This window comes from Mya arenaria, chromosome 2 (assembly GCF_026914265.1).
Source record: "Mya arenaria isolate MELC-2E11 chromosome 2, ASM2691426v1".
NCBI classification, from domain to species: Eukaryota; Metazoa; Mollusca; class Bivalvia; order Myida; family Myidae; genus Mya; species Mya arenaria.
In genome coordinates, this window is record NC_069123.1 from 62,590,674 (window position 1) to 62,616,220 (window position 25,547).

The 25,547-nt window shown below is 36.2% G+C and overlaps 1 protein-coding gene across 1 annotated transcript; it reads right to left on the reverse strand.

Annotated features, from left to right (window-relative positions):
• Positions 1-260: 260 nt before the first annotated feature.
• Positions 261-25,513, reverse strand: LOC128224966 (ribosome biogenesis protein BMS1 homolog). The gene is made up of 22 exons (XM_052935057.1): positions 25,455-25,513; positions 21,091-21,271; positions 20,155-20,425; positions 19,600-19,788; positions 18,547-18,689; positions 17,779-18,106; positions 17,453-17,586; positions 16,747-16,945; positions 14,527-15,385; positions 13,156-13,260; positions 12,636-12,802; positions 7,374-7,455; positions 6,140-6,271; positions 5,730-5,884; positions 5,098-5,286; positions 4,392-4,572; positions 4,188-4,246; positions 2,325-2,447; positions 1,931-2,078; positions 1,340-1,515; positions 828-980; positions 261-564 (listed from the first exon to the last, which is right to left on the reverse strand). The coding sequence occupies exons 2-22, from the start codon at positions 21,255-21,257 to the stop codon at positions 355-357; spliced, it is 4,170 nt and encodes a 1,389-aa protein (XP_052791017.1). The 5' UTR covers positions 21,258-21,271; positions 25,455-25,513; the 3' UTR covers positions 261-354.
• Positions 25,514-25,547: the final 34 nt, after the last annotated feature.

A 25,547-nucleotide genomic window follows, 5' to 3' on the forward strand; every position in this document is an offset into this window, starting at 1 on the left:
CAAATTCTTAGAGAAAGCCTAACACCACTAATGATTTTGCCCTAGACATGATCCATGGACCTATAAACCTGAATACAAGCGACAAAAAGTTGCCTTCACAATGTAAACTGGGGAACAAATTTCTAAATGATCGCTCTATAACTGTTAAAGTAGTAAACATGGTAGAAGATCAGGCCATTGATTGGTTCATACAAATACAAATGTACATTTACCTGTAAAAGAAACCATTTGCCCAATGGTACTTCTAAGGAATAAAACTGCATGTTTCCAACGTTTTATTTATCAATGAATTAAATGTATATACAGCAACAAATCTGCACCTGGAAACTTCATTAGCCATCACCGTCACACAGATCAGTCCCTGTTGTGTTTGTTTTTTCTCTTCTCCATTTTACCCAGCATTCTGAAAACATTTTTCTTGACTTCCTTTTGTCGCTGCATGCGAGCACCATCAGATTTTTCCCGAATTTTCTGGTGCTTTGAGGCACGCTCCCGCATATTTTGGTGCTGTGTGCGGTTCTTGTGTTCATGCAGCTTACGAAGCATGCTTACCATCTTGTCAACCTGTGAGCGAAGCAAAATATTTAATATATTGAATTTTGGGGTCATATACCGGTAACAGTTGGCTATTAGTTTGAACGTCTACAATGACAGCAATAACAATCTATTTCACACAACACATAAACTCATTTGCATGTTATAAAAAATGTTATACCATCAACATCATATTTTCATAACAGGCACCATACATTTATTTAAGGCACTACAATTATTAACGATATATTGTACCTAAGTTAAACATTAAGATAAAAAACTAAGTCTATTACCTTTGCTTCATGTGGTTCTCTAATGATAGCCACCCTCTTCACTGTGTCCTTCTGGGCAGCGATGACCTTGGGGGTGTCCTTGAAGGGCAACGTCTTCTGGAGGGACTTAGGAATGGACAGGGGCGTGTACGTACGGCTCTTCCGTTCCACAGTCTGAATAGATGGATATAGGCATTGTTAATAAGATTGATTAATACTAAATTGTAAAGAGTTATTTAATCAACATGTGAGTAAATATTCACAATAATTTCAACATTATCAATATTTTTACTCAATCGGGCATATGAACACTTGCATGACTATTTAGTTTAATAAAACAAGGACGAGTATTTGCAATGCCATGATGATCAATCACCACCATATACACTGTAGGTTTCTTTATGATATTCATGCAGCAAAATTTTGAAGGAAACATGGAGGAATTAAGTATATAATTATGTGAAAATAAACCCTTACAATATGAAAGCACCCTACAGATGTAAAATATGATGTAATGAATGGAGGATCAATACCTTGTATATTGAGTCTGTAGAGAATTTTGCTTTCACATTTTTCTCCCTTCTGAGCTGACCAACAGTTTTGAGGCCAGTCCAGGTGTGTTTCTGGTCGTGTGGTAACAGCAGGCTGGTGACCGGGTTGTAGAACTGGGGAACCTCCACCGGGAACCACGTTCTCAGGAACACAATGTCTGCCAGAGGAGAGAAAACCCATGTACATACTGCCAGAAAAAGGCAATGAACCTCAAAATCATGTTGTGAAGTAAAACTGTTTAAACCAGTACAATCCTCATTAACTTCCACAATGGACATCAGTCAGGATTCAGGCGAAGATTGATGAAAAATAAACAACTTTAAAAAGCTGTGTTCGAAATCAGGCTTAAATTCCATTGTTATAAACTAAAAGCATTTGACACGTTTAAATTGATTCTCATTTTTCCTACATTTATAATATAAATAAATGGAATGGCTGTTGTCCAAAAGGAGTGCAGTAATGAAGTAAACAATGTCAAGCAGTTCATGCAAAATGAATGTCAGTTTTTCTCAATAGAAAAGACTAGCACAATGTAATCATTTTAATCATACACAGCTACTGAATGAACGAACCACTGAGAAGGATCTTGTCCTCAAATGTGGCCCTGTAGGCTCCCTCGGGTGTCTTGGCTGCCTTCTTAATTTGACCACGGATACCGCTTACTGTGCGAATACTGGCACCCTCAAATTTGGCCACCTCCAGGGTAGAGTTAAACATGCCCTGGAATAGCAAATATGGATCACTGTGCTGTACTGTTTGCAAAGTGCTTATAACAGAAATTCAAAGTGACAAAGGCACTGTTAATAAAATCCACAGAGAAACTCTGTTATTGAGATGTTTTTTACTAATAATTTTGTAAAACATGTCTGGAATTTTTTAAAGACCAAATATTTGTATAAACACTAAAGTTGTATATACCATACACAAGATTTTTATGTTAAATATATGCAATGACCCAATATCTACCTGTATAAAGGCCGTTTTCTTGTATATTTTGAGTGGTGTGCCAGTGAGCTTGAGTTTCTTGACAATCTGCATAGACTTATCCAGTTCCAGTATGACCCCCGTACCCGCGATACGGAAATCTGCCTGATCAAAAGAAAAAAAGGTTGTTTCTTAAAATGCTAAATTTGGTATCTGTATCCTGTTTAAAGTCCAGAGAGGACCAGGCGCCCACAATGAGAGGACCTGGCGCCCATCTTGAGAGGACCTGGTGCCCACCCTGAGAGGACCTGGGGCCTGTATTATAGTCAACCCCTAAGCTGATTGATGTATAATATAATGTGCACTAAATGACGTGAACACTAGTTGAAACTGTCCAAGTAAAACAGAGCACATACGGTGACCTGGGCCGGGATCAAATTTTAAAATTAATTATTTTTTAGTTGTTAGAATACCTATTTCAGAATAAAAGCTTTGTCAGTTAAGGTAATGTTAATTTGACTTTGCATGCAGAACTCCCAATTTAATATGCGACATTTGCTTCACTTTTAACTAAAATGCTTGATCTTAAGGCATTTTGTGGTACTTTTGTTTAAAAGATGGCCTTTTAGAACGCTGGTCAAATTGAAACAAGAAACGCCGTAATGCGACGAAACCAGGTTTTCAATGATTGACAGAAGAACTTCAGCCTGTGTCTGTTTTTTTTTATTTTTAGTAACAGTGACCTTGACCATAGGGACCCAAAACACAATCACATGAAAAGGTATCAATAAAATCTTCCTTGATACCAAGTTGGGTCAAGATATGTCAACCCTAACTTAAGTTATTCGGTTTCAGCCGTTTATCTATTTTTAGTAACAGTGACCTTGGCCTTGACTCTAGGGACCCCAAGCGCAATCACATGAAAGGTATCTGTAAACTCTTCCTATAGACCAAGTTTAATCAAGATATTTGAACCCTGACTAAAGTTATTCAGTTTCAGCCAATTTTCTATTTTAAGTAACAGTGACCTTGACCCAAGGGACCCCAATCACCCATTAAAAGGTATCCATAAACTCTTCCTATAGACCAAGTTTGGTCAAGATATGTCAACCCTAACTAAAGTTATTCAGTTTCAGCCAATTTTCTATTTTAAGTAACAGTGACCTTGACCCAAGGGACCCCAATCACAATCCCATTAAAAGGTATCCATAAACTCTTCCTATAGACCAAGTTTGGTCAAGATATGTCAACCCTAACTAAAGTTATTCAGTTTCAACCATTTTTCTATTTTAAGTAACAGTGACCTTGACCCAAGGGACCCCAATCACAATCCCATTAAAAGGTATCCATAAACTCTTCCTATAGACCAAGTTTGGTCAAGATATGTCAACCCTAACTAAAGTTATTCAGTTTCAACCATTTTTCTATTTTTAGTTACAGTGACCTTGACCCTAGGGACCCCAAACACAATGCCATGAAAGGTATCCATAACTCTTCCTATAGACTAAGTTTAGTCAAGATATGTCAACCCTTACTGAAATTATTCAGTTTCATAGGTGAGTTTGACGCTGTCCAGCCGCCCGAACAACGACATTCATCAATCTAATAACCAGGTTTCAGGTTGTGAAAGCCTGGTTAATAAAGTACTTGCAGTGACCTGAGGGCCATTCAAATGAGATCGTAAGGCTTAAGGTAAGTTAATTTCCAGGCATAAACCCTGTTTTTTGCATAAACTGCGTTTCAACAAAAATGTCGTAAGAAAGTTAATCGCATAGATTCTGCCCGTACCTTTCAGGTGCCCCGAGCACTCTTAAGCAGAATTAGGTTTACAACTTAGATATGTTATTGAAACGGGCCCCTGGGATGAAAGAATGTACTTATAGTAACCTATGCCACAGTACTTACTGTAACCTGGGCCACATTCTCTACAGCCAGTAACCCTGTACCCTGTGGTGTTATGGGACCTGCAATGTAACAAAAACTAATATACATGGCTGCAGTAAAGTTAAACATTGTCAATCTAAGGAAGAACCTTCATCAAGTAATGACAACTTTAAAAACAATTAAAATAAGTACCACATTGATTTTACATATATCCACAGTGCTTACCCCAGAATGATGCTTGACAATGCATGTGTTCTGGCGTGTACTTGAGGAGGCGGTTGCGCATGTTGTGGTCCTGTATGGAGTACAGGGGCATGGACTGGAATCTGCGCCACCCCAGAGAGAATATCAGAGGGTTCTGGTTCTTCAGGATACGCTTGTGCCAGCGGTGCTTCTTGAAACGGGTCTGCAATAATGGTTACAAAGTTTTGCTCCTTAGTTTGTAAATCAAGACTTTATTGTGCACCTGCTCATAGTGAGGAATTGCATGTTTATTTCAAATTCTTAGCTATGTTTATTTGCGTTCTATGTATTGGAACGAGAAAGAAAGGTTACTTAATGTAACAATGTACATGTACAAATCTGATGTTCACAAATGCATAAGTTATTGTCATTTTGAACACTGCTTTTAACTTGAATCACAAACCTAACCACTGTAGTGATTGTGTATGATCACTGTTACATCAAGTAATTTTCAAAGTTGTTCAGAGATATAAGTTTACAGAAACAAGGACACAAGCAAGAATTGTAGTCTTCTGAGTGAAACTTTATGACGTATTATTGGAATGGATGTCTCAATAAAGATCCTCTAACAGTAGCTAGTCCAGTTTTGATGCTGCACACCATCTACAAAGTCTTGGGCTTTCCCCACTTTCCATTGTATTACTCTTTAACCATTCAAAAAGTTTTTATAATCCAATTTATAACCCACCTGCACATATCCCACATTATTTTCCACACTGAGAAGGCCCCCGATAATGAGGGGGTATGAGGGGTCAAAGTTGGTGACAAACTCGCAGGGGACCCCATGTATCTCCACACGGACGTACATTCCCGCCCGGAAACCCTCATACTGCACACGTAAATCATCCTCCATGTCCTCAAACACAGACTTGTTCATCTACAATACAAAGGAAAACATTTTGTCAAGTATTGCCTGTTTTACAACTGTACCTTTATACTGTTTGTTACAAATAAAATGCACAAAGAAAATAATGGAATTTCATGTAAACCTGTTTTAAATATATAGAAGTATTTAATTATAATCTCAACAAGAGATGTTTGTCAAACAATATGCCCGCTTTGTGCCGCTTTGTCAGAAACATGTGGATGATCGAATGAAGGTGACTTATATAATGCAGAGATAAATAATGGTTGCAAACAGTTTTGATGAACGTGAAGAAAAGTTAAAAAAACTTCCGAAATGATGCCTTCTAAATGTCAGTGTTTGAGAAGAAAATTTAATAGTTCAACTGAAAACATTTACTTTCTGTGATTTACATTTCATTGTTCTTCCAATATAGTCATATTCCCCAATCCCCACTCCCCACAACCCATCCTGACCTTTGCCTGGTTGGCCATCTCCTCCTTCCAGTTATCATAGAACTCTGTATCTCCCTTCATATCGTACGTGGTATCAAACATCTCCTTCAGTTTGCGTTTCTTCTCTGCCCTTCGCTCCTCCCCACTCATCTCACTCTTCTTCTTTGGAACTGGCTCTGGATCATTAACATATAGAGATATTTACAATACTAGTACATGCTGATACCATGTCATTCATTTCATCAACATAAAATATTTAAATAAATGACACTTTATATATATATTTTTTAAAAATCTGGCAAAATAAAATATCTACCATGAAATACTTGGTTTGACCAGCTATTGGTGATATATAAACATAAACCAACACAATGGCAAATCCTCAAGGCAAAAAACAAACAAACTGTGCATATATTGTCATAACTACGCACTTTCCTCCTCTCCAGTGTTGTCCCCCTGTTCATCACCACCCTCATTGTCATTACTGGAACCAGCCACAGGGGGCTCCGCTCCTGTATGGCTCTCTCCCGTCTCTAGGTCCTCGAAATCCCCATACATTTCATCTGGAAAAGACGCATTGTGATTTATATTTCCCACTCAACATGCTCAAATTGGTAATGAATAGCAATTATTACTAAGGCATTGCCAATCACAAGCTCTAACATGCCAACACAGCTAGAATGATAGTAATAAACTTGTACCGTATTTTCTCGACTATAAGGCGATTCGCTTATAAGACGGCCCCCTAACTTTGCCCATGAAATCTGGTGCTTTTTGTTTCGACTCACTTATAAGACAGGGTCAATTTTTAAGCAAATCTAAAATGCTAAAATTCTTCCTAATGTGTAAAAATGTTCAAGCTCAACGGACAATTATCGACTTTCGCGGTAACTGTTTTTGTTTTACTCAAAGAAAATGGCAGTTAACTGTGAGCTCTCTATTTGGAGGTAGTTTAAAAATGAGTACATAAGTTTGCAGGACAGGTCGTTACTTATCGAAATTGTAATAATTAATCAATAATAACATATGTTTGTTTTAGTTTATTTTTTTATTGAAGACACCAATTAAGTTCCTCGGCAAAATAAATGGCTTCAATAACATAACTGCGAAAAGCCGAGGCATGAATAGGTGTTTGTTTAGCAATAATGCTTTAGGCAATATTGTCCCTTGATTGGCGACAAACATAAAGGATTCATATTCGCATTGTCATTTGTTTGCTTAATCAAATTAAAAAATATGCAGATATAACGGTACACTGTGTGACGTCAGAGCACGCGCGGTGAAGAGATTACGTGTTGTTGTTTACTTAATTGCCCCATACTTATATCAGCAGACGATAGACTGGATAGACGAATACCCTATGTAAAATTTAACTGATTTTGACTTGAATCTTTTTTTAATATTTTATCGACTCGCTTATAAGACGGGTCCCCTACTTTGGGGGTAAAAATCGGGACCCAATTTCCCCGTCTTATAGTCGAGAAAATACGGTACTGACAATGAGAAAATCTTTATCATAAATCATTTCTTAGTTTAAACTAACAAATAAGATGTTGCATGATGCATGGTCCAAGACAACATTATTTACATTTAAAAAAGAACAAGCATTACTGTTCATTGTTTTTTAATTCACTTTTAGTTCACAGAATTACAAAGTATACAGACCATCCTTCTCCAGAAGGGCAGCTGCATCTTGGTTCTCCTCCCACTTTCCCGTCACAAAACAGTCCGCTATCATCTCTCTCAGCTGTAATAAATACAATGAACATGTAAGGAATATGAATACAAGAACTTTACAAGAAATGACTAAATTGTAAATTCTTACAATGAGCTCAGGTGTCTGGGTGAAATCCCCGTTGGGAAGGTGCAAGCACCAATCCCTCATACGAACGAGACAATGTCTCATCATAGCTCAATTACATAATTTCAACCAGAACTAAACTTCAATAATTCAATACTCCTAAGAATCTATCAAACCAACAAAATCTGCAATGAGCTCAGGTGTCTGGGTGAAATCCCCGTTGGGAAGGTGCAAGCACCAATCCCTCATACGAACGAGACAATGTCTCATCATAGCTCAATTACATAATTTCAACCAGAACTAAACTTCAATAATTCAATACTCCTAAGAATCTAACAAACCAACAAAATCTGCAATGAGCTCAGGTGTCTGGGTGAAATCACCGATGGGAAGGTGCATGCACCAAACCCTCATACGAACGAGACAATGTCTCATCATAGCTCAATAACAGATTTTCAATTGAAACAAAGTCTGGAATGACTCAATTAATTCATAATTCTGTTCTCTTTCACTAATTATATTTCACATATCTCAAAAAATATATGAATCCATCCACATATCTTGTTAAACAAATAAAGCAAGCAGAGATACCGGTAGCAATGAGCTCAGGTGTCTGGGTGTAATCATCGTTGGGAAGGTGCATGCACCAAACCCTCATACGAACGAGACAATGTCTCATCATAGCTCAATAATAGATTTTCAATTAAAACAAAGTCTGTAATGAATCAATCAATTCGTAATTCAGTGCTATTCACTAATTATACACACAAAATATCCATGAAACTGTACTTTTAACTTATTAAACAAATAGAGCAAACAGAGACAGCAATGAGCTCAGGTGTCTGGGTGAAATCCCCGTTGGAAAGGTGCAAGCACCATACCCTCATACAAACGAGACAATGTCTCATCATAGCTCAATAATAGATTTTCAATTAAAACAAAGTCTGTAATGAATCAATCAATTCGTAATTCAGTGCTATTCACTAATTATACACACAAAATATCCTTGAAACTGTACTTTTAACTTATTAAACAAATAGAGCAAACAGAGACAGCAATGAGCTCAGGTGTCTGGGTGAAATCCCTGATGGAAAGGTGCAAGCACCATACCCTCATACGAACGAGACAATGTCTCATCATAGCTCAATTACAGAATTTCAACTTAAACTCAATTTGATCAAATCAACAATTCAAAATTAATAATGCACATTTACTAGCGAAAGAATTTAACAAATGAATAGAGAACTGGTAAGTCATTACTAAAACCTTTAACTTAACAACAGAAAAGAACAATCAATGAGGAAAGACTTTAGGTGTAAGCACTGCTTGAACATGCATGCAACAAACCCTTATATGAAAACAAGATTGTTTTATAATATTTGACAACAATTTTGAATTAAAACTCCATCTGATAAAACCAAACCAAAATTAAAAGTTTCAAACAAAAAACAGTAAACAGTATTAATGAGCTCAGGTGTCTGGGTGAAATCTCCGTTGGGAAGGTGCAAGCACCACACCCTCATACGAACGAGACAATGTCTCATCATAGCTCAATAACAGATTTTCAATTGAAACAAAGTCTGAAATGAATTAATCAATTCATAATTCTGTTCTCTTTCACTAATTATATCTCACAAAAAATCTATGAATCCGTACTTTAAACTTATCAAACAAATAAAGCAAACAGAGATAGCAATGAGCTCAGGTGTCTGGGTGAAATCCCCGTTGGGAAGGTGCAAGCACCATACCCTCATACGAACGAGACATTGTCTCATCATAGCTCGATAACAAAATTCCAACTGAACTTAAGTTCAGAAATTAAAAAATCCTAACAACCCATTTAGTCAACAGAAACTGCAATGAGATCAGGTGTCTGGGTGAAATGCCCGATGGGAAGGTGCATGCACCAATCCCTCATACCAACAAGACAATGTTTCATCATAGTACATCACCGTAACTTACTTTAATCTTAATAAGATCTAGTCAAACCATTGTTAATCAAGCTTTCAATAGTACCCAACAAGTATGAACATACATTTAAACACTGCTATTCTGAACACCGCTTATCCGAAATTATCTCTGTTTCCAATTTATTTTTCAGTTCTGATTCTGTTCCTTCTGTGTTTAATTTATCTGTTATATAATCTGAAATTGTAATATTGAAGTAAAAAATTATGTTCCCAATTTGGTATTTCACACCTATTTATCAATCCTTGTTTCAATCTTGAATATTTTATAGTTTTCACACCATACTACGAAAACACCTTGGAATCGGCTTGGGCTGCTAATGAAGCACAATTAGCGCTTGTTAAAGAATGACACTAAGCACGTTTATGGTAACAAACATGGTGTCAAATAATGAGTGATTTTTTGGGGGGTGGTGTAGTGTGTAATTGATTGTCTACCCAATCTTAATATCATTCATGTGGCCAACATTGCAATCCTCACGAAACAATGTTTTAAAACACCAATAATTTGTGAAAGCTGCTATTTTCGAAAAAAATAATAATCCAAAATATTGTTTTACTGAATTTTTTATCTGGGTCCTGAAGACTTCAAATTAATGGTGTTTAAATGTGATTAATATTAAATTTGTCCCTACAGACATGCTCTTGGTGTGTCAGTCTCCTCCCTACACTCTAAATATGAACTAAAATGCATTTGTTAGAGCAACTGTTTTAGTCTTTTGATACAATAATTCAAAAGGGTAGAGAGTTATATATAAAATACATCAGTTGGTGTATTAGAAACAGAGAAGCGGCTTCTAACACATAGACAGGAGTTAAGCAGCATACTAAACAGTTTACAGATTGGTTTAGCCTTGTTCCAGACAAAATACTCATAAAGGACCCCCATGTGTGTCTATAAGCACAGGTCATGGGACTAGTCACTGCCCTGAGCTCAGGTGTCTGGGTGAAATCACCGTTGGGAAGGTGCATGCACAAAACCCTCATACGAACGAGACAATGTCTCATCATGGCTCAATGAGTGATGCTCAATGACAGATTTTCAACTAAATTGAACTTCAATAATTCAAAACTCCTAACAATCTATCAAACCAACAGATTCTGCAATGAGCTCAGGTGTCTGGGTGAAATCACCGATGGGAAGGTGCATGCACCAAACCCTCATACGAACGAGACAATGTCTCATCATAGCTCAATTAAATAATTCTAACTTAAACAAACTTCATTAATTCAATGCTTCTTACAACTTATCAAACCAACAGAATCTGCAATGAGCTCAGGTGTCTGGGTGAAATCCCCGTTGGGAAGGTGCATGCACCAGTCCCTCATACGAACGAGACAATGTCTCATCATAGCTCAATTAAATAATTCTAACTTAAACAAACTTCATTAATTCAATGCTACTTACAACTTATCAAACCAACAGAATCTGCAATGAGCTCAGGTGTCTGGGTGAAATCCCCGTTGGGAAGGTGCACGCACCAGTCCCTCATACGAACGAGACAATGTCTCATCATAGCTCAATAACAGATTTTCAACTAAACTTATCTTCAATAAATCAATGCTCCTAACAATCTATAAAACTAACAGAATTTGCAATGAGCTCAGGTGTCTGGGTGAAATCCCGTTGGAAAGGTGCATGCACCAAACCCTCATACGAACGAGACAATGTCTCATCATAGCTCAATAATAGATTTTCAATTAAAACAAAGTCTGTAATGAATCAATCAATTTGTAATTCAGTGCTATTCACTAATTATACACACAAAATATCCTTGAAACCGTACTTTAAACTTATTAAACAAATAAAGCAAACAGAGACAGCAATGAGCTCAGGTGTCTGGGTGAAATCCCTGATGGGAAGGTGCAAGCACCATACCCTCATACGAACGAGACAATGTCTCATCATAGCTCAAATACAGAATTTCAACTTAAACTCAATTTGATCAAATCAACAATTCATAATTAATAATGCATATTTTCTAGCGAAAGAATTTAACAAATGAATAGAAAACTGGTATGTCATTACTAAAACTTTTAACTTAACAACAGAAAAGAACAAGCAATGAGGAAAGACAACATGCAACAAACCCTTATATGAAAACAAGATTGTTTTATAATATTTGACAACAATTTTGAATTAAAACTCCATCTGATAAAACCAAAAATGTCTCATCATAGCTCAATGACAGATTTTCAATTGAAACAAAGTCTGGAATAAATCACTCAATTCATAATTCAGTGCTCTTTCACTAATTATATTTCACATATCTCACAAAGTCTATGAGTCAGTCCACTAATCTTGTTAAACAAATAAAGCAACCAGAGAAAGCAATGAGCTCAGGTGTCTGGGTGAAATCCCCGTTGGGAAGGTGCAAGCACCATACCCTCATACGAACGAGACAATGTCTCATCATTGCCCAATACCTCTCTGGTTGAATTGAAATGCTTAAACCGTTATAATTATATAAAAAAATTAGCTTCATATTACCTTTCATAAAAATGTCAACAAGAAAGAAACTAAATAAGTTTAAGCTGTTTTTGTACTTAGTATACCCATTTCCAGCTGTAAAGTTAGAAAAAACTCACACAGCTTTTTGCTCAGTTTTTCATGAATGATTCACACTCTAAGACAAGAAAAATATGTAAATATAAAAATTCCAGGGGCATTCACAAAAGAAGTGCTACTGCAATGGTATTGCCAATGTGACATAGAGCTGAGGATAGAAAACTTCACAAAAACAATAATCGATGAATAGAAATAATAAAGTGTTTAATCAATCAACCATCGATTTAATAATCAAAACTTAAGATATGCATGAGAAGGAGTTGACATTCTGCTATACCCCTTCGCTTTAAAATTTTGATGGGTTATAGAAATCATCACGAGAGTAAAAATTGGCTAAAAAAACAGGTGTCTGGTAAAACTCCCAATCAGATTTCAACATGTAAATTTAAGCAAAATTTCTTTCATAATTTGATTTAATTTCACCACACAAATTTTCCAAACTCTGCTTTGATGTCAATTTTGTAACTTCCTGCGCATTATCATGATCATTTGATTATGCAGAAATGCCTCCATACACGTACAAACAAGGTATTTCATCACAACAGTAAAGTTGGCTTCAATATAATAGTACCTAACATATACACCAATACCTGTTCCACAGCATCCACCGAGGCGTTGTGCACGTGACACTTGGTACAGTCAGTGCTGTTGATGGAGAGGCGACTGTTTGTCTGGGCCTCACTCTTCTGTTTCAGCACCCTGAACAGACCCCCGATCTCATCCTCATCCTCACCCTCAGGCCTCTCTTCCTCTTCATCTGAGTGTATGTTTACAAATAAACATTGACAGACATAACACAACAAAACGTACAGCATGATCAGATAATAAACATTTTTTTTCCATGCATAAAAACAATACCGGAGTAGTTAAAAAAGTTTGACAAACTCTATTAGGAAAAACTAGAAAACAAGTAATGTCACTATCAATGACATCAAGGCTACAACAATATTCCACATCCATAAAAAACAACAACAAATGAGCAAAAAATCTTAATGAGTTCATCAATCAGACACATTTTGGAATACCAAGTAAAGCATTGTCCTGATAGAATAATGGAATAAACTGTTGACACTTAAAAATGTCAAACCAGTTACAACATTGCTCTCTCACCTTTGCCGTAAATGAGTTTCCTGTAGTTGATCCTGTCTGCCTGCCTCTGTCGGAAGTTTGATGCTGCCTGCCCGGCCAGGTCAGACTTCCAGCGGAAACTCTCCTCTACAAAGATACATGAATAAATTAATAAACTACCTATTAAGGTTTAACGCAAAATTACTTTGAATTGAATTTTAAATTGAAACACAACCAAGAGCGCAAACTGTCACAAAATAAGCCTGTTTTAAGTTTAGCACACCAAGTTGTATGTTAAGCCAAATTAAATGAGCGGACCCTGTAAATACAGTTTTTGCCAATTCAAAGATCTTAACTCTAGAGTGACTGAGGCAACATCACTGCTTATTGAACCTGACCAAGATATATTCTGACCAAATATAGTGATGATTTGAAAAGGGTTTCTAAAATAAATATGGTAAAAGGTCATTTTCTCTTGATTGACTAAAGCAATTTGGCAGATTAATAAACATGTCCACAATATAATTCCCATACAAATTCTGACCGAATGTGATGACGATTGGACAACAGGTTTTAATGTTATTAATCTGGCAAGACCAATTTTAGGGAATTTCTATAACTAAAGGGAGATTACTCTTGAGTGACAAGAAGGATATTATTGGTTATCAAACTTGTCAAAGATATTATGCCCATACACATTCTGACCAAATTTGGTGATGATTGGAAAAAGGTGTCTGAAGTTACTGAGCAGACAACACACTGGATACAGCCCACCCATATGCCACAGGTAAAACTATAACATGGGTTATTTTTTAAATGGTTGTATAAAAACTAATAACAAATTGAAATAACCAGTTTTGATTCCTTTTCTCTACACCAAACAAAGGATTTACCTAGACATACCAGTGACAAAACCACATTACCAATTTGTGCTGTCGAAAGGATTGGGCAAACATAACAAGTGATGAATAAGAATACAGATGCACAAGGGAGATGCGCTAAAAATCCTCGAGGATTGATAGTGAAACAACACTACGGGAAAGCTTGCAGCTGAATTGAAATGATGAAACAGTTCTATTTAAGGTTGTCAAATGTAATATCAAAGTGTTTTTATAAATTTCAAACTCATAAAAAATATATTGTTTTATTGGCTTTGTTCAGGCCACAGGCAACTCCTGATGAACAGTAAAAGTGATTTCCAAATTCATTGCGCATGGCAAAGTTACAGCCAGGACTAGCCAAGTTCCAAGAATGTTTTACCAAAGAGCCTTAACTTTGACCTTGACCTACAGACATGTCTTGCATGCCACACACTGGCTTATTATTTTGAACATTTGTGATAAGTTATTTCAAAATACCAGCCCTATGAATTGCAAATTACAGCCTGGATGCAGATGTAGATCACCAACGTACCATCAGGATGCTGTTCAGCCTGGCTCTCTGCAGCCCTGCGGTGATCTCCCCTTATAGCTCTCTCCAACTCCCCGATGTGCCCCTCCTCCTGTGGGACACTTCTCTCCACTGTCAACTCCCGTGTGTATGTCTCCTTGGACAGCTGCAAGAGTTTACTCCGCACATCATTTCCATCTCCTGCTTTATTTACACCAGAGTCACTTGTTTTTGTATACATTCCCTTCATGTTTGCATTTTCAATGTCTTTTCTCTCCTTTACATTCAGTGTTTCACTTGTTTCCATATCTGATTTCTCACTTACTTTCAAATTGTCTTCAGAGTCATCATTTTCCATTTCTTCTTCAGAGCTCAACTCAGATTCATCACTGTCATATTTGTTAACACCACTCTTAGAATCTAAATCGGATAACATTTGAGTTTTACTATCTGCGGAGTGTATAGACTTCTTTGTTTTGTCTGCACTAGAACTAGTCTGAGTTTTTTGCAATTTACTTGTGTTTGACACAAAATTTCCAGTTTTATTACTGGCACTAGATTTCTTGGCTACTTTCTTAAAATCAGCAGTCTGAACTTCTTCAGCATCCATGTCTGAATCACTAGCATTACTGTCACTTTCACTACTTTCCGAATCATCAAGATCACTCTCAGTTTGGACAGTAGTTTTTGCTGCAGTGTTACCCTTATCTACATGCATCTCCTCACTGTCACTTTCACTGCTAGAATCATTGTCAGTAGATTTGATACTCTTTTCCGCTTTAGATTTAATATTTGGATGAAAATCACTAGGGTTTAGTTCATCATCTGTGTCAGCAAATGCCAAATCTTCTTCCTCCTGATCGAATTTCTTCCCTTTTGGGATCTGAAAAATAATAAGATGAAACATACCGTAAACTCAAATCCCTATCGATGAAATACATGTACAGGATTTCGTCAAACGTGTTTTCCATGCTATTTCTATTTTTATGGCCAAAATTCGCTCCTGAGTGCAAATATACCCAAGTGGACAAATTATTTTCAGCATATTTATATGGCAAACTGAAAAAAATGCATATTTAAAATAAAAATGGCTGTAGTTAGTGTACAAAAATACATATAACATGATAGTATAGATCATATTACTGACATATAGTGGAAATATCTGTGCACATTGTTTACTACTATTTTTTACTCAATAAGTGATATATTGCTGGAAACTAATAAAAATAAATGTGCCTGTCATCTAATGGTTACCCTGATAGGTGACTTTGAAACTTTGGGTGTTCATTTTTGTTTTAAGTGACATTCTTATTTAAAATCAATACATTAACATGTTAAACAAACCTAAATTTTGACTGAAAAACCTCCAACTACTTACTTAATAATGCATTTATAGAAAATATTAATTACTGATAAAAAGAATGTGGCCCTGAATTTAATAGCAGAAAGTGCAAAAGTATTAAATGATTGGTGAATGCTAAAAGATTTATTGTGGACCTCTATAGTCTTATATAAAGGTAGAAATGCTGTGTTTTATGCTCATTTCTTTCAAATTAAACTTGATATCCTTCGTAAGAACCATTGTTTTTGACATTTATTCATCCTTTTTGGAATATTAAACAATATTATTAATTATGGTAAATCTTACTAACGTAAGAGAGCATCATTAGCTGTTCCAAAAATCTAAGAACATAATAGCAGATCCTATTTTGAGTTTAAATATGCTAAATGCTGTTTTAATATATTTCCTTTTGTTTGACAACATTATTACCCGGTAGTGCTCTGTATTGATACTTGAATCCCAAGGGGAGATAATTGGCTAAAAAAGAAATAGTTCTACAGATAACACTTTGATTTTAATTATTTCGAAAAATAGTTTGCGTAGAATTTTGGAGAGAAAACATTAGATAGAATAGATTATTCTTGTCTTGTTTGACATGTTTTTAGCCATATTGTCAAATACCTTTGGTTAAACAAATTTCAAAAATCAAAATACTCATAGGAGCAAATCATAATTGCTCCCAAGTGCAAATTTACCCCACCTTCGGAGATGGGGGCAACTTTTCTTATATGTGTATTTGTGTTCAAATGCACATTTTCCTGTTGGGGTAAATTTGCACCAGCGGGCAAATCTGGTCACAGAAACACAATCTCATGGAAATTTCAGTAGTTTGTATAACCTTGACTCAGATATAAATGTGCTGAATTTCATAAGCAGTCTTTTAAAAACTCCTGAATTCTAACCTGTTTTAATTTCTTGATTTCCCTAACATCTTTTTCCTCCTCCTGATCACCATCATCATCATCATCATCATCATCATCATCACTGCTGTCTCCACTCTCACTGTCATCGTTGTCTTCATCATCAACTTTGTCACCTTCAAACATGGCCCGTCGCCTCACTCGCCCAGACTCCATCTCCACTGTCTCTAGCTGAGGCGCTCTGGAAAATCATATCTATGTTACCTACTTCATTCATATTTAGATACGCTCAAGTAAATGCAGAATTCTATCAATTAAGAATTTGTAATCCATTACCAAGCATTACAGAAAATCAGCTCTGCTCACATATTCAGAAAAAGTCCATACTATTCAGCACATGATTTTCGTTTACACATCAAATTAAGTTCAAGCCAAATCACTATGGCTAACGAGAACTGCAACAAATGCAAACAATCCAAACATTTTGTTTTTAATAATTGAAATGTGCCTGAATGTTTTTTCTTTACCATTAATTATCAAAGCTGAGCATTACAAGCCATCATAAAACAAGATGATAGGTAATACATATAAACTCTGCCCCAACCCCCCTGTGTCCAGCCCCAGCTCCTCTACCCAGCTGTGACCAGCCCCCCACCAACCCACTGGTGTCCAGCCCCAACCCAACACAACTGTGAACAGCCCTGACACCACCCCCATCCCCCCTGTGACCAGCCCGCTTTCAACCCACCTGTGTCCAGCCCCACGCTGTATGCCCTGGGAGTACAGTGCTACCTCACTGTTGGTCATCTTCTCATCCAGAGGGTTACTGAGCCCCATCAGGGATGACACCAGCTCATTGATCGGCTCGGACTCATCATCAGGCTAATAATTGACAGAGGTATAAATGTACATGTTATGCTCCATATTCATAAGTCCACTTTCCTTCACAAGCCCTTTTATTTTAACACAAACTCGCCATATATGTATAGGTACAGCATTTTTTTCTATAAAATAATATAATTCCAATAACATTTTTTTTTAACCATTTGAATGAACTTTGTGTCCATACCGTACCTTCTGAGGTTCATGATGTGAGTGGCTTCCACCAAGGTCAATGTACACAGCATCTTTATCATACACAATACCCCCAACACCGGACATGGGGGCATATATCATTCGCTCTCTGTCACTTAGGGTACGCCGCTTTTCCTTGTTCCTGTTGGGGGTGGGGCAGGGATCAGACAAAAACTGAATGTCATGTACAGGGAAATCCCCGCACCCTGGGATGTGCACATTGATGTTGTTTTTCATATGTGTACCGTGTAGGTAACCATACAAGGAGATGTTGCGGTCGGCTTTCTTCCTCTGTCGAACTGTCTCAGGGTCTGTAATGTCTTCCATTCTGTAAAAAATTAATGGTTATTTAATAATAATCAAAAGAAACAGTCAGACCTAGTAATAAATTACAGTAAAAAAATATGAAAACTAAATTCATTTCAGGGCATAAATATGTATAATTAGAGTATACTGAAAAATATTACAAGAACATCCTTAAATAATATTGTACTAATAATAAACTACAATAATTTAATATTTCAAAATGTTTATATCAAACTTTCATCAAAACAATAATTGTGCTCTTGTTTTTTTCTCAGCTTGAACAAAGAGGTCTAAGCCTTCGTTTGTTTAGAAAACTTGTGGTTGAATGAAATTCTGTGAATGGAATAAAATTCCTAGAGGTAAGTTGATATTTTGTGAAACTGCATGATTTAAAAGAAACGTTTTGAGTGGAAGACAGCCCCTATTCCATGGAGTGAAAAGCACACGATGTGACTAACTCACCTGTCTGCGAGGATGTAAGGATGTGTGGTCCTCCACACCAGGGGTCGGAACTTCATTACAGAGATGAAGCGACACAGGTTGTGTACCTCAGTCTTCTGGTATTCCTCATTCACCATCCCAGACAGGTAAAACAGCTTCGCACCCTGAACATGTAGGATGTAGAATGTTTATCCTTCTTTTTTAAATTTGGGAAGGAAAGCTATTGGCAGCTGTGATATAACATTGAGGAGGACATTCATGCACTTAACTGTCAATAAAGTCATCGGATTTGATTGTTCTTCAGTGACTATGCAAATTGCCTTTATCATACAAAATTAAAAATTCACAGCGATTGGGTGCAGTTTTAAATACTTTCTAGTTACTATTCCCATTAAAAAACATTTACAACACTTACATCTTAAATCGCTAGTAATAACATCAATGTTAAAATCACCAAAATCTACATTAATGATGCTTCTTAATCTTTTAAACCTAATGATTTAAATGGGAAGGTCAAGTTAAAGGATTGTAGTAACTATGGTTCGCTAAAATTAACAAGTTCACAAGATAGCTCAGGCAGTATTGCTATCAACACTTTTTAATAAGAACATATTTTTAGATATTCTGAGAACTATACTCCTTCTAGCAGGTACAAATATATCAATGCTGATAAAACTTAAACTAGAATGCATAACGTTAGTTTAAAAATACCATAAAAGTGTAAATAATTAATGTGTTTGGGCACAACTGCACTATGTCAAGGGGGAAAAGTCTGTAAATCCAAAATTATCCAACCACTTTCAATTGCTGTCAATATCTCAAAATAGATGAAGCTATTGATAGAATATATGGTTAAAAATCAAGCAATTATTCCTTTACATGTTGTAATTATTCAACATCATGTTCAATAATTACAACATGTAAAGGAATTAATGCTTTAATTTCTTGTCATGGTGAATTTCAGATAATATTATTTTTGCCAGATTTGTCTGTTTTGACACTTTTTTTGACAGCGAAACTAAACTACTATAGTAGATGTATAAAAACAACTTCTCTATACTGTCAAAAACTGACCTGGTAGACTTCAGTCCAGAACCTGTGTTTAAGCCGCTTCTTTGTCTTGCGGAGCCTCTTGCTGTCTCTGAAAGTGTCCAGGTGGGTCAGTACGCCCATGATACGTGGGAAACCATGAACCTGGCAGATGTTCAGGAACTCGAATGTCTCCATCTCAAACCCAAAACTGGCATCAACCAGCAACAGAACCTGAGAACAGACATACCATTGTTGGGTTTATTGTCAGCTAAAAATATTATAATATATATGACAAACATATTAAATGGAACACATGTGATGGATAAAATGTGTTGAATGTCAATTCAGTTACGGGCTATTCCACTAAATGTGAGGGGAGGCAATTATTTTTATTGTATATAGGTGGGTGTGGTTTTCTGCTTATTAGGACCCCAAACGGGTAAACTTGCTTCCGTAGTGGGATGGTTTAATTTATAAGTGCCTTCCCCTCTGGGAGTAACATGTTTAAATGGAATAGCCATAAGACTGAAATATCTTCAATTACATGTATTGGATATTTAAATGTTTTCTTGTTCTCTTCATATGATTTGAACCTACCAGATCTGCAACTTTGGCAATGTCAATCATGGAGCAGATATCATTGTTGCACTCAATCAATGTGAGGCGTCTTTGTTTCCCGGACACCACAGTCACTGGACCCTGGATCTTGGTAAGCCTCTGTCGGGTGAAGTTTTTCACCACACATCTGAGAAGCGTAGTCTTGCCAACCTTTGGAGGCCCTACCACACCTACAATTATTGGTGGAGGCTCATCTGGGGTGCGGTCAACTACAGGAATGTGCTGCTTTTTGGTCTTCAGATCCTGTGTCCTGCAAGATTCAATCGACAATCAATAACAAATATTTTCTAAGCCGAATTCAATAGTTACGAACAAGTTATTGAAATTTTTTGAGTCTAAGGCCTTCAAAGAAATAGGTTTGATTCAGCAAATTCTGGTCATCAGTGATTTTTTGGGGGAATTATTTTTACTGCCTGCGCCTTGCAAAATGGGAAAAAAGTTGACTTCGTGAAAAATACAAAATCATGCCAAAATACCTATGTAATGGTAAATATACATGTTCTAACTTTTAATGCATATGTTACGCTGTGAAAGATTAAGTTTTGTCAAGATTTTGTTTATATTTCAAGAAATTCATTGCTTTTTTTATTCATAAATGTAATCTACAGTAATCAAATTGGGAAAAAAAATATAAAATTTTGGAAAAATGGACAATTTTCGGAAGGGGAAACAGCCTTTAGAAGGCATTAAATTGCACCAAAAAAAATCACTGGTTACCTTACTGTTTCACTTATTTGCACCAACCCATATGTTTGTGTTCATGATGTAACCAGAAACACAATTTTTTTTAGGCCTAAAGAAAAAAACACTTCAGGCTTTGGTAGATAAAATCAATGAATATATTTGATGCATGAAGTAATGAAGTAAGGCAAACTAATGTCCAAAATAATTTACTGTTTTTACAACTAGTGTTACCTCTGGACAGTTTTCAGAGCCTTCTTAGCATGTTGAATAGAGAAGGCCCTTGGGTTTCGTTGCTGGGCGGTAAGTTCTTGTTCATGGTCACTTTTGGATTTCTTCTTTGCAGCTTTTGGCCCGGCCTGCCGCTTGCGATGGGCCTTTTCCCTCCCTTTTTCTTCCATCTTAACTATTGATCCTGTAACAATATTTACATGCCAATGATGCCATACCTGTCCTGAATTAAAAAGTAACTTTTACAGAGACAGATGACGAAACAAAGTAAACAAAAGGACCAAGATGGCCATACACTCAAATCATCAAATGTTTAAATGTTTTAAATTTTCACATCTATTTGGTAAAGGTCGATGTGAAGAACTTTCCTGTTAAGTTTCAGGAGTACTGGAAAACCAATTCAGAGATGATTTAAAAAAAATAATAAAAAATAGCTGTCACAGGAATGTGACAAATTCCCCCAAAAGCCTTATTGGATAGATCTATACAGCTGTTCTGAAAGTGCTTATTGGACAGACAGGTATTCTGAAAGGCATTATTTGACATATTTCGACCTATATGGACAGAAAGCCTCAAGTTTCAAAGACAACTTGCCCTTTTTTTGAAGACATTGATTGCTTAGCCTAACATTATTAAAGAGCAAAGTATGTTCACAGGACAGGTTACTGCAAGATTGAGTGGATGTCAATTTGTGTCTGTCATACGTTTTAATGTGATTGTTGGGCACTAGAAGATAAAGTTTTAAAACTAGAAAAAAGGTGTGGAAGCATTGTTTTTTTTATCATGTTATAGGATAATATGGTTTAAAAAATTGCTCAATTTCAAATATGCAAAATAAAAAAAATGATTCTTATGTGTAGTGATGAACTAGAAATTCAAATATTTTCCAATGACATTTTTCTTGTAGCATGTCAGGGTTCCCACATTTTTCTGCAAGTAAAATTCCAGACTTTTTCAAGTTTTTTTTTTTGCAAATTCCAGACTTTCTCTCAACCTTGTTTCACAGTTATTACAACGAAACATTTCAGTGAAATATTGTTAACATTTTAACATGCTAAAAATAAGTTTATTGGCCATTTTAAACATTTAATAAACAACTTGTTAAATAACATCAAATGTCATTTTCAAACGGTTTTATTCTCAAAAACAAAACCTTTCACTTTCTGAACTTCTTAGACATTTATTGAACAACATGATTAACCTTTAGCATGCTGAATACTAATGGCCTCTGTGAACAGTGTAGACACGGATCAGCTGGCATGATCAGGGTCTAGGGTATTTGGAAACTTAAAGGCTTACCTACTATCTGTGCATAGAACAGTGTGGACCCTTATCAGCCAGCATGGTTTGATGCCGGCTGATCTCCGTATACAATACCAATTTTCTTAATTGGTGGATAAATGCATGCTTAAGTTAAATATAATCAAATATCACATTAAAAAAGTTTTACTCACTGAACAAAAACTTACTTTCTGAACATTTTTTAAAGCTGCACTCTCATGGATATACTATTTTAACATCTTATTTTATTTTTTGTCTTAGATAGAGAAACTTTTGACGTAAATTATTTTAATACCTGCAAACCAACGATAAAAGATTGCCGACAAAAGATCAGATCGCTGATTTTCATATTTCCGTTCGAAAATTTATGTTTTATGGTTTACTAACAGTTAAAGAAAAATGCATAAAACATCAATTTTTTAACTTAAATATAAATATCTGTGATCTATTTTTTTGTCAGCAGTCTTATATAATTGGTTTTCATGTTGTTTTTTTGCCAAAATTGGCTCGTTCCAAGACAAAAGTAAAAAAGTTGTCAAATTGTTCAATCCGTGAGAGGGAAGCTTTAAAAATTTATTGAACAACTTAAACTCATAACATCCAGTGTCATTTTAAAAGAGTTTAACTCTCCTTAAAAAAATCTACTTGCATCAGTGAGCATGCAATTCAGCTATATCTGAACATCAATCTTCATCAATCCATGTTTTTCACTTTAACCATGGGTGAAAATGCAGAATAAGTGACTTTTTTGCACTAGTTTAAAACTATTATGATGTCTAATGGCCAAAGAACTGTTGTCTTCTCAATGTCTATAAATACGAGCAAGGTCAGTCTAAAGGCATCATTCATAGATTCACACTTGAATAGCAAATATTTGTCAGGCTGTGTAGCACTTCGTAGACTAGTGAGATCATTACAATTAGCATTCATGTTTGTTATTGACAGCGTATGTAAAGTTTATTTTAATGAACAAGGGCCAATTTCATGTTTAAAGTAACTTTCAATGATCATGCAGAGATCGCTAAAATCCATGATCAATAGCATACTGTAGACTAAAAAGATCGTTGAAGATAGCATCCACGATACTTACGGACAGCTTATAATAAAGCAATACCGACGAACTGCAACCAATTTCTCCCTTAAAATAACTTTTAAATGCAGACGGCAGTGCAGACACAGCTACTAATCATGATCAATAAACGCTTACATGTGGTAACGGATACCTTCTTAGTTTCGATCATTCAGCCGCTCTGATCAGAGTCAATTCAATACAGAACAGTGTCAGATGCAAGCGTCTAGATGATCGAGACTACTTATTTTTACTAGTTTCGTAACCAAAACAGTTCGAACTTTAGTACTTTTCCCGGCTTTTTCCCGATTTTAACCTATTATGGCAAAATTCAAGGCATTTTCACGACTGGGAACAGACTTTTCGATATTCCCGACCTTTTCCCGGTAGCGTGGGAACCCTGAGCATGTGCAATGGAGCTCAAAAATAGGAGTAAAAGATTCGTTATAAATTACAATTTTGAACATTAACGATAAATGCCGATTTTACATTATATTTTGACCCTGTTGAATTTTTAACATTGACCCAACCATTAATTAATGACCCATCGTCATGTGACAGTTGACACTCGTTGAAAATTGATCAAGAATGGTATTCAATATAAAACTTTGTCATAATTCATTGGATTTATTGAATGAATATGTTGGTCATTTATACAACGCAATCCAATAAGCTGCATCAATCTTCCACCAAACAAGAGCAATCACAGAATGAGATAAATACCCCCACACACCCAAGTATGGAAAATACTGCCTTGATACAGATTGATTTTGAAGGTGATTAATGCACCAGTCAAATGTAACCAACCGCCTCCAGAGGTCCAGGGAATAGCGGGGATTTCTACTTTTGGTCCAGCCAAGCCCGGGTACAATCCCCAACCTGCGGGGACAAACTGTTGGAAAATCCCCGCAAAATTCCCCAACACCCCAGGGACCCTAGGCAAGACCCATTTCCTGCTATTTTTGGCGTGAAGACAAAACCGCCACATTCACCCGGCACTGGGGGGCCACCCGGAAGGTAAAAACAGGGCCCATTTCCCAAGCTATCCCCGGTATACCCCCGGACCGGTGGGGGGGCATGGTTACAATTGACTGGCCCACAACACATCCTCATCATGGACATTGTATGGTGGTCGCTATTGCAAAATTTTTAAAATCTGAAAATCTAAAAATTAAAAGTGAATGAAGAAAGAGAGGACGTGGTAAATATGGGACAGGCCGACCAAATCCAACTGCTGATGTAGAGAATAAAAATCTGTGCTCCACAAACGGATTTAAAAAATGGTGAAACGTTACTTAACCCTTTAGCTACAATAATGAGCGATCAGGGATACTTTTTTTATTATTTTGACATTTCTTAAGTATCCCTGTAACGCTACAACTCTCTACCATTTAACAACGGGCGAAATGATATACTGTAATAATATGCATTGATGTTGAATAATGATGACAAAGTTGTTCAATTTTTATCCGACAGTGATCTGAACTGGATTTAATTTGTCATTAGAGTTGTTATTTTCACATTAATATATTATGGGTCACGAATACCGTTATACATGTACACAACCAGTCAGAGTTGTCCCAGATTTACCGATATCGGGATACTCGATAAACAATCGACACTTGTAAGTGTTTTATGATAACTTAACATGTTTTTTGGGCATACTGACATAACTTAATACGTGTTTAATAGTAGGCAATAATATTTTCGTAGAAATTTGAATTTATAACGGAGATAATTTCAAAATGGTGGCCGCGAGGATTCTCTGCGCAAGGACCGCTTGCTACTTTTTGCTGGGATGGTGGACGTCACGAGTCTGCCATATTAAAAAAAAATTGTCAAAAGACTCGTTGACGGCCATTTAGGTGGACTACTTAACTCTTAAGTTAAAACATTGTAAACTTATTAATTAAAGGCGTTTGTCAAAATATTTTAGTAATTATATGTAAATGAAACTTTCGATAAAGTAATAATTGATTTTGCATGAAAACGACGGTTGACAAACCTGTTTACTTACCATTATGCTTGACATTTCATTTGTAAACATTTGCACGTGTGTCTGAAATTTTATTTGCAATTTTCACATTAATATAATTTCGTGACACCGCTG

Bases quoted from the DNA above. Each gene is read 5' to 3' on its own strand.
- LOC128224966 (XM_052935057.1), bottom strand. From the start codon at position 21,257: ATGGAAGAAAAAGGGAGGGAAAAGGCCCATCGCAAGCGGCAGGCCGGG. The intron at 16,946-17,452 runs GTGGGTTGAAAG...ATGATTTTCCAG, and splicing joins CAGCGTGGGGCTGGACACAG to AGCGCCTCAGCTAGAGACAG. The intron at 4,247-4,391 runs GTAAGCACTGTG...GTTACATTGCAG, and splicing joins TTGTCAAGCATCATTCTGGG to GTCCCATAACACCACAGGGT.